Source organism: Grammomys surdaster, unplaced genomic scaffold (genome assembly GCF_004785775.1).
Source record: "Grammomys surdaster isolate TR1022 unplaced genomic scaffold, NIH_TR_1.0 66, whole genome shotgun sequence".
Classification (NCBI taxonomy): Eukaryota; Metazoa; Chordata; class Mammalia; order Rodentia; family Muridae; genus Grammomys; species Grammomys surdaster.
Window position 1 is genome coordinate 7,880,108 of NW_021604568.1, and position 10,486 is coordinate 7,890,593.

At 49.1% G+C, this 10,486-nt stretch overlaps 1 protein-coding gene across 1 annotated transcript in view; it reads left to right on the top strand.

Moving 5' to 3' along the window:
- The first annotated feature begins 1,082 nt into the window (after positions 1–1,082).
- Sorcs3 (sortilin related VPS10 domain containing receptor 3) overlaps positions 1,083–10,486 on the top strand; it is a 590,390-nt gene continuing 580,986 nt past the window's right edge. Inside the window, exon 1 of the mRNA XM_028775206.1 lies at positions 1,083–1,703. Coding sequence (XP_028631039.1) covers positions 1,083–1,703 — 621 coding nt within the window. The remainder of the gene's footprint in view (positions 1,704–10,486) is intronic.

Sequence of the window (10,486 nt, forward strand, 5' to 3'; positions counted from 1 at the left end):
GCCTCAGGAAGAGGGATGCCACTCTTGTTCTCCTCATTGCCTCTGACCACTCACAGGCTTCTGGATGTGCAAACAGCCTATGCGTAATCCTTGAGCACCCGCGGCCGGAGCGCACCTCGCACTCCGCCCCGCCCCGGTCTCACACAAGCTCTTGTAAACGCGCACGCACGGAGCCGCGCGCCCCCGCACACCCAGCAACACCCTTCCCCCCGACAAACCAGATCAATCAGGTACCCCCCACACCCCGAGGCACCCTCCCGCCAGCCCCGGAACACCCTGGTCTCCCTCTCCCTCTCTCCCCCCTTCGCCTGCGCGCACGCACGCGCACGCACGCACTCCCCGCGCCCCCGCACCAGGAGGGGGCGCAGGCCTCCGGGGGCGGGGAGCCTAGAGCAGAGTCGTGGGTCCATCCCGCGCTTGGCTTCAGCGCGGAAGCTCCCGGCTGGCCCTGGTCTCCCGTTCGAGAACAGTTGGCAGTGGAAACAATTTACTCCTCCTTCTCCTCCTGGAGACCTTATACTTCCCGCACGCCGGCTTCCTCTCCCAAGAACAGACCCGAAGAGTGAATCCCCAAACGCAGCCAGGAGCGCCTTCCCAACTCTGCGCCCGAAGCTGGCTGGAGGTTGGATTTCCGAGAGACTCCGGATTAGGGTCTGCTGTGAGCCCCTCCTCCAGGATCCGGCTAGCACTGCTTGTTTTAAAAGAGGATTTTCTTATTTCCTCTGAACTCTCCTTTTCCTAAAATTTCTATAAGAGGTCGGTGGGAAAGATTTGGGAGGAGGGCTTTTCAACAACAGCATCAAACCCGCCGGAGCAGCTAGGGAGCATTTAGTAATTGCTTTTGGGTTTTGGAATCGCCCTCTGGACCTAGGAGCAAGTAATCCAGAGGGGGGAAGAGTGCAGGGGACAGGCGAGGCGCTCCAGCCGGAGCCACCTCCTTCCCGGCCGCCCCCTCCTCACTCCCCTGACACAGTCTCTAGCTCGCTTGCCGGCGCGCGCATCCCCCAGCCCCCCCTCCGCCGGACCCGCACCTCGGCGGGCGCCACACACTCGGCAGCCCGAGCCGCGGTAGCCGCAGCGGGATGGAGGCGGCAGGCACTGAGCGCCCCGCAGGCTGGCCCGGGGCGCCCCTCGCCCGGACGGGGCTGCTACTTTTGTCAACGTGGGTCCTGGCCGGCGCCGAGATCACTTGGGGCACGACGGGAGGTCCCGGGCGCCTAGTGTCCCCGGCTTCGCGACCACCAGCGTTGCCTCCTCTCTTGCCACGGGCAGCGGAGAACCGGTGGTCTGAGGAGCTGGCATCTGCACGGAGAGCCGCTGCACCGAGACGCCGGTCCAGGCTAGAGCTACTGTCCCAGGCGAGCCGCGGGGAGATACCGACTGAAGCTGCGGGAACGTCGCCTGAAGGCGCGAGATGGGTCCGGGGCATCCCAGCTCCCAGCCAGGCGGGCAGCGCGAGGAGGACTCGCCGGGCGCAGCCCCCTAGCACCCTGGAGCGCGGGGACGCTTGGGCTACAGCTCCCGCAGATGGTGCCAAAGGAAGCCGTCCTCACACTAAAGGTTCCCGGGAGGAGGTGAAGGCGATGCGGACTGGAGGACCAGCGGCCACTGAGGAGCTCCGGCTGCCCAGCACGTCTTTTGCACTGACCGGGGACTCAGCTCACAACCAAGCCATGGTGCACTGGTCGGGACACAACAGCAGTGTGAGTACCCATCTGGCACGGTTCGCTAGTTTCCTGACAGCCAAGGGTAAAGGGGCGCGGGCGAAGGGCCAGGGGCGAGGGGCAAATAGTTTCTTAGGGTCCAGAAGGAGAATCAGAATGACTGGACTTTTAGAGAGGGATTTGTCCTGCCCACTTCACGCCCCCAACAGGTTAGCCGAGTTTTGTTGTAAGATGGCGTGTGCATCTGTTTACTGAAGACCCCAGTATTGAGGCTGTCTGGAGAGCTAAGAGGAAAGTGTGTCTTAAAGCTGCCTGGGTGAGGGATCTGTGGTTGCTCTCTCCCGCATTCAGGTCTGCAGAGAGCGACTTTTTCTTTTCTGGGGAAAGGGTGCTTGAATTCGTGAGTGTAAACGTGGGCTGATGTGGAGAAATCTCTAGACAAATTCCCGAGACTGGAGGAGCTCCCTTTTTGCCCTGGGGTCACGTGAAGGAAACCAGAGAGATAGGGCGATTGAGGCCAGAGGGACAGCAGAACACTTGTTCATTTTGGGGTCACTGCTCGGCGCATGACGTTCTAGCCAGGCTGGGAGCTGTGGGGCTGCATCATCCAAGCTGGAAGGCTTTCCAGTGGGGGCAGGCAGGAAAAAAGTTTAAGGCGTGAAGCGAATTTCCACACCCTTTTCCCCATTGCTCATCCTCGTGCTTGCGCTGCTCGCACGTCGCACGAGCCAGGGAACAGAAAACTCACTTTTGCCTCTGTGTCCTGATTCACAAAGAACTCAGAGACTCTGGGATCAAAGTTGAGACCCTGCTCTTTCCTGAACACAACATACCTCGTCTCCTTTCCCCTTGTCATCTGGGCCCTGAAGACTTTGTTGCATTAAGAGGTGGCACCTTCCTTAAACCAGCTCCAGAGGCTTCAGGACTTAGGAATGGGGTGTCCAGCTGAATTTGGGCAGCGATGGGCAGGGCTTATCAGGGCTCACTCTATCTCAATATCCCCAGCAAGAACTAGCTCCCCCCAAACCTCTTCTTGTGATCACTATGCTATTTCACCTGGCCTTGCCAAATGTTTTTTTTTTTTTTTCTTTTCTGGTATGACTTTCCAGTTCACTTGGGAACCAGACTTAGAGCTGAGCAGGGGTTCCATTAAGAGGACTAGGGATTCACAAGCAGCTCTGAGAGCTCATTTAATGGGAAGTGCTGCCTCTTTTGTGTGTCCCTTCATGACTGGCCTTTGAAAAGACTTCCTGGGGAAATGTTTGCCTTATTTTACGGGAGCATGGGGGTCACGGGGCTGAGCATTGAATAATAAGGAAGCTAAGGGCTGCAGAGCTCATTGCAAGCAGTAACTAAGTACAGATTTACCCCTTGTCGGTGATACACAGTGGGGTGGGGCTGGGGCAGCAAAACCTGGGTACCAGATGCTGGGTTGTAAGGAGAAGAGTGGAAATGCATAGGGCAGCTCAGTGACTAATGGTTTCATCTGCCTATCTCCATCAAGATAGCTCCACCACCCCCAAGTCTTGGATTGGAGAGCTTCTTTGGAGGGGAGGCTGAGCAGAGGTGCACCTTTGAAGGGCTGGGTGACAGAAGACTTACTTTCAAGTCCCAGGGAGATGTTTGTGTGTGGAGAGGGGGAGGGATGGAGGGGAGAAGATATAGAGATAGAGGCAGGAGGGAAGGGGAGAGAGAGAAGAAGGGATAATTCTCTGGAAGCAGAGCTTGTGAATTCCGACTTCATTTAAGTTTGATAATTAAGAATTGTGGGGGAGTGTTCTTGGTTTTCTCCTCCTTGAGGAGGGGATATACTTACATATGCATGGCTTTCTTACTAAATTCACTCAGCCGGAAGTGTTTCATTTCTGCTTTAATTTTAAGAGTCATTTAAAAATATTGACAAAGGCCCTGGAGATGGGACTTTAGAGAGAAAGTACTTCTCACAAACAGGCAAATATGCACAGCCTTCTCTGTCCAGCATCAGGGTGGTTGAGTGAGGGATGGTCTGGCTTGTGCCCACTGGGGAAATGCCTCTTCAATCAATATAGGGACAAAGGTCCTGGGTAGCAGACCAGTTGGGCACAGAGATTTGAGCCATCTATGAACCAGCTTGTTCATAGCCTGGGATGCTCTATAAAGAGGGAGAACTCTTTGGGAGAGTTGCTAGGAGCAGCTTCAGCAGTATGCTTTAACTCCTCCTTTGCCAACAGCAAGAAGAGAAGGTGAGGAGGTCTTTTTACTACTGTTTCTATGTGGAGAGAGATGTCACAGGATCTTATTGGGGTCTTCTGTCCTAAAAGACAAGTCCGCCTTTTCTTATGGCTTTCAAAGCATTAAACAGGCCCTCTGACCAGTATTAGCAATTTGGATTTTTCTCTCTCCCCCCCCCCCCCAGTGCCTGTAGTGAACTTCAGCTCTCTCGATATGGATTTCTTTGGTGGTGGTGGGTGTGAGTCGCTGACCACTGAGCTCTACTCTGGTAGAGTTTACAGTGAGAAATATCTAAGCTGGGCATCCTCAGGCCCGCCCTACTGGTTCAGTGTGTACTTCAGGAGCATAGGGCCAAGAAGAGATCTTTGTATACACTGACAGGGCTTCTGTGTTCTTGCTGGACAGCGAAGCTAGCCAAGAGCACAGCCAACTGTCCCCAGGAGTGGGCTCATAGCTGGCTCACATGCCCAAAACCTTTGGCCCCATTCTGATTGCTGGGACAGATGCTTACTTTGGTGTAATAACTAGGGTGGGCTTGCTTGGGTGAGGGAGGATGAATGAGGTACCAGCAGACAAGGCAGAAAGGAGGAGCAGAACATCAAGTTGTGGGGCCTGACTCTGATCACACGGCCTTGGCTAGGGTAAGGTAGGTAGCCATGGCCTTGGTGCCACTGCCCTGGAGGAGATTTGCCCTTGTTCCTGCTTGTTGCTTGTCTCCAGCGACTAATGGGTTGGAGAGAGTTTCACAAACACCCTGGGGAACCCAGTCCCTGTGGCTTACAGAGAAACAGGAAAACATATTATTCTGTCCGTTTCCTTCAGATGGAGGAAGAGGCTTCTTTGCTTGCTCAGTGAGTTGGCAGATGGCCCTGCAGAGTGTGAAGTTGTGAAGGCACAGCCAGCTCACTCCTACCTCTTTTCTCTTGGATGAACCTCTATCTGTATCCTCCCTTAGGTCAGGCACCACTTCTCCTTAGTAGCTGACACACAGAGCCTCTGCATCCTGCTGCCTCTGTGGTGTGTCTGCTTGGGATGACTTGGCAGGTAGTTTTCAATTAATGTGCCCAACCTGAAGCCTTCGTGAAGAGACATGAGGAGATGCTGGGTCACTGCAGGTCTCTGCCAGACCTGGAGCTGCTTAGTAGACATACGAGGGGGGGTGGGGTGGGAATTTCCCTTAGGAAATGCAGCTAGCCTTTATCTAAAATATTTACTCCTAATGTTCAAAAATTGTGACAGATTTGACCAGATTCATTGTATTTCACTCACTGGAGCATCTTTACCGTGGCTTGCAAACAGATTTTTTTCAAACAGCTTTTGGCTGGATTGCCTAGGCTTCACTGTCCCAGGGTCACAATATCTTAATGCATTTCGCCTCCTCTGAGGCTTAATAAAGAAGACTGCCGCAGAAACCGTTCTTCAGGGGTTTGCCAAAAAAATCTGTTTTTAATTAATATTACAAGGAAAGGCGTCTCAGTTGAGACATGGCTAGGAAACACATTGGGACACAACGGCACTAATTGCTCCTGGTCACTGTCCGCCAGGAGTGGGGATGAGGGGAGGAGGGGTGTGCCAAGGCTGTTTGTCTGCTCCAAGAGTCCTCTGATGGCTAGGTTATTGGCTCTGATCTGCTTCTCAGAGCCTGTGGTGGTTTCCAAGGTGAGAAGAAAAGCAAATGCCTTCATCTGGAGGCCCTATTTACTGATGGCTGAAATGCAGTATTTGGAACTTGTGTTTTGATTGGCAGGGAATGAAAGCTGAGTGGTGCCTTCTCCAATTGTGTTGGGTTTAGGAGTTGGGGGTTGGTGGATCCAGTGGCAAGAAAGCTCAGGAAGCACTTTTATTCTATTTATCTGGGATCTGAGATCTACCGACCAGAGTCAAAGCCACAGAGAAGTACAAGAGAGCCTAACACAGAGACACAAGGTCCATCCCTGGAGGCCGGCAGTTCATTTAGGGATAGGTGCAGATGGGCAAGCCATCTGAGGTCTGTAGCTTGATCTACCTACCCACTCAAAGATTTCCTGCTTTATACCTTTCCTTGGCCTTTTGGATAGTGAGAGAGATTTTCTTACAGGGAGAAAATGCAAAGCACAATTCATTAGCAGATTTGGGAGACCAGAGACCCTTTAGAAGAAGAGGTTGAAGATGCAGTTTGAGCTGGTCTGACTCTGAGGCATGAAGGGAGCTTAGTTAACCAACATTATTCTTGTGTGTGTGTGTGTGTGTGTGTGTTGCTGGCAGAGGGACTGGATGGGACCTCTTATTCTTGATAGACACTGCAGCATGGGGTGTTCTGCCTTGCTTAGATACTTAGCAATGTTCAAATCAGTGGATGAGTGAATGGCACCTCCCATTTTCACGGAGCACAATCTACAGAGGAATTTGAAATCATCGTCACAGATATGACACTTGACAGACACTGTAAGCAGGAATGGCTTCATTTTGCATGTCTCTGTTCTAGTGTGAAGACCTCTGGCTTCTTGAATTCGCAGCCAAATGTCATGGCATTAAAGGGCTCTCACTTGTGTGTGTTGAGTGTCCTGAGTCTACTTCTGCAACCCATGACTTGACTGTCCCATGGTCAACTCCTCTGCAGAGAGTGTGCCCTGTCCCAGACTTCGGATTGGCTCTGCTCCTAGACTTCTTCCACCTGAGACATGGCTTCTGTTACAGTGCACCCATCCATGGTTCAGTCCTCTCTATGAACTTCCCAGGAAACATTTACTCCCCCTTTCCTAATGACTTACAGAATTTACACTGGACCACACATTTAACCATTTGTTAGTATAATCTTATATTTTTCAGTATTTGGAGGGTGAGGGATGAAACATTAAGTTATATAAATGCTCGATACCAATTATAGGTTCTGTTCCTATGCTTGCCACATGACTCAGTAGCATTTTGCTCCGGGGAGCTAGATGGTGTCCAAACTATGGGGAAAGGGAAATCATTTTACCCTCAGATGACAAATAGATTAACACCGTCTCTTAATAACACTGAATATAAGTGTTCAGTTTGTTATTTCACATGAGAATTTCTTTGGTTGTGTGCTCATGTTCATGTGTGAGTCTCTCTCTGTGTGTGCGCACATATATAGGTGCCTGTAGATGTGTGTACATGTACGGAGGTCGGGGGCAATGGTGAGTGTCTTCCTCAATCGCTCTCCACTTTAGTTTTTGAGATATGTTCATTTATTGAACCGCAAAGCTCATTGATAGGTTCAACTGGCTAACCAGCTACCTCCTGTCATTTTTTTCTGTCTTTGCCTCCCCAGTGCTGGGATTATAAACAGGTGAGAGCATGCCTAGCTTTTTATGTGCATGCCAGGTATTGAACTCAGGTCTTGTGCGATGTCATCCCAACACAATAGTAGTAGGTCCCATGAACTATCTAGCCACAGCTTCTTGGCTGCGAAGTGGTGCTAAAATCCAATCAGAAAATGGTTGGTTACTCCTACACCATTTGTGCCACTACTGTACCAGTGGGCGTGTCTTGTCAGGTTGGTCCTTGTATCAGCTCTCAGAGTTTGTAGCTGAGTCAAATTGATGATTACTTTTCTCTTCTAGCAGTGTAAATTGCACCGTGAAAACTAGACAGTAGGAATGAGGCTTTCAGGCAAGTGCCAGCTTAATTCTCCATGTTTGTAAGCATGTTTTTGTCTTCAGCTATAGGGGCTTACCATCAAGTTCTGCAGGGAAATTGACAGCTTCCACAACAGCCTCTAATGTTTAGGGGAGCGAGATTGCTGACTGATACCTTCAGAGGTGGTGCCGTATGTAAACACTTTACTGATGAAGACATGTGCCTGGCCACTTCCGTATATGTTTTAGGACAAGATTCAGTGAGATCTTTACTACACTTAACAGAGGATAGAAATAAAGAGCCAGTGGTTCTGACTTCTCATGTGTTTCAGAGATTAGCTATCTACTCTCACAGGCTGTTCAGCCATTTGCTGAGCAATTGAGGTCCGAGTGCCATTGTTCTGGCTACTGGAGCTCGATGGGGATGTGATGGAGAGGTGAAAAACAAAGACCTGACAGCATCTGCCCCAAGGTCCCTTTCGCATGCTTTGGATGTGAGCCTCCTCTTCTGTAAAGTTAAATATCACATGACAACAAGACAGACGCTGTGAGGGTGATGTGTGGTTAATTGTCGAGTGATTGTTTGAAGCTATGAGCTTTAAGGAAGGAGAAGCACTGTGGGAGATACTATAAGAATCTTATACCTAAGGAATGTCATGGTTAGAGGTGCTCTTGGGAACTGTCTTTATCAAATTACTCAATACTGGACAAAGCACAAGGCTTAGACAGCCACATCACATCCTACAGCTGGACCCCAACTGTTCTTCTCTCTCAGAACAAACTCTTCTATTCCTTCTTGATATTCTCCTTATCTCTTCAGGTTAACAAATAATTTTCCTTCCAGAAGTGTCCATGTGCTTTTGCTTGGGTAAGGTTAGTACTACCCATTTAATAGATAGAGTATCCTGAGCCCTAGAATGACTATATGCAAGACCGGAATAGATTCCTCAGACCTGTATTGCTTTCCACATCACAGTAGCCAAAAGACCACAGAAACAATTCAAGGGAGGAAAAACACATTAGGCTTCAAGGTACAGAGGATATATTCCATCATGGTGGAGAAGGCATGGTAGCAGGGGTGGCTAAGACCATATCAGCAGGAGCATGGAGTGGCTGGACACATCATCAGAGTCAAAGAAGGAATCACAGAAGCTTGCCAGATTAAAGCCCTCAAAGATCCACCCCTAGTGAACCTCCTCTGAAAGCCATCTTCCCATCACAGAGGTTCCACAACTTCCATTAAGAGTGTCTGTCATTTGCAAGTGTCATTGCGAGTAGAGCAAGTGTTCAAGCACACTTCACATCCACGCTGTAACCTTTCCACAGTCACTCTGTCCACCCACTGCAGTGGCTGGAGACAGTAAGTAATGAGCTCCTTAATGTTGGGTGAGCTGTAGCTGACCAACAATTGCTGATGGGAGCCTTGGTAAATCACCTGGCTATTTGAATTAGTGAGTCAATCAAATATAGTTGCTTGCTTGTTGTGATTGTTTGAGTTTAATTATTTATGGAAATGCTATTCTTTATAGAACACTAACAATCATGCCTTAGTAAATGTAGACAAAGTCCCAGAACTTCAGGGCTACACATGTAGATTTTTAATACTAGGTCTATGCTGGGAAGAAGGGAAAATGTTTTCCCCTTGGCTGAGATGAGAGGGATTTGCAGCACAGATAGACCAGCCTTTCAGGGATATTGGTCAATAAAACTCGGTCTCTTTCTATGTAGGAATCCGTGTCTTCACAAATGCTGAAGAAAATGTAGCTTAAGGGAAAAAGCTGGAGTTGAAGTTATACAGGATAATTAGGGATGCCACATGATGTAGAATGTGGGCTTATTTTGCATGGGTAAGTCGTATGGCATATGGTTTATCATATGTGTGAACTAATACTTGTAGAGGGATTAAATCCTGAATGCAAACCTCTTCAGGGTTTATTGAGAATGGATAGATAGAGAATGTGAAAAGTCGATTTGAGAGCCAGCTGCTTTGGCTCAGTCCTCTCTCTCTTTCTGAATAGCTATGTGGCTCTGGAATGTTGTTACCTTCTCTCTGCCTGTACAAAGGGGCACCCTTCACTTGGTCAGTTGAAAGGATTTTAAATGAGATCATACAAGGCAATGTGCTTAAAAGAAGTATCTGACCCATATGTAGCAAGCACTGGAGACATTTTCCGGTTGGGTTAGGTACCGCTTTTGTGTCTGGAAGCAACTCTTCTCTTGGCTTTCATATGGGAATGTTGAAGCAGAGGAAGGAGCTACTTGCCCACAGTTTGCCAAGGAGATGATGGTAAAGCCTCTGTGAGACACAGGCGTCGTCAGCAGGATGCTCATTTCAGTCACATCCTATACTTTCTGTTCTCACACAAGTCTCCATGATGTCTGCTTTGTATGAGGTGCTGAGAGGAACAGTTGAGGAGACCTACCATGGGGTGGCTGACAGGGCTCCAGCTCCTTGAAATACTTATACTTAGAATTTTCCTTAGAATCAGCGATAAGCCTGATGGTAAATGATGGAAATAAGTGGAACATTTCCCCAGGGCTTTTTTTTTATTGTGTGGAAGGTTAAGTGATCAGAGAAATGGGAGGAACTTCTTCGGGCTTGGGTATCGGTGCTTACACCTCACAGGAATCACGAGACATTTCTTGACGTTATCCCCAAGTCTGAGGATAGACCGTCATGCTCCATTTTTTTCCTCTTAGCTGTGTGTGGTGTGAAAACAATATCCGCAGATATCTGTAGCCAGCTTCTTTTGTATTCCCACAACGATCACATTGACAAAATGCAGTAATTAATTTGTACTAATCTTCGGCCAGTCAGTGACTGGCTTGCATTCCTTTTTTGGTCTTCATCTAGGACACCAAGGATGGAACCTGAGAGCCCTATACAGACACTAGAGGGAGTGTTGCCCTGGGAAAGACATGAAAATAAATAAAATAAAGTATAGTAATGAAAAAGTGTTGCAATGTGAGTTGTTCCAAAGAGAACAATGTTTCAAAGAGAACAATGTTTCAAAGAGAACAATGTTT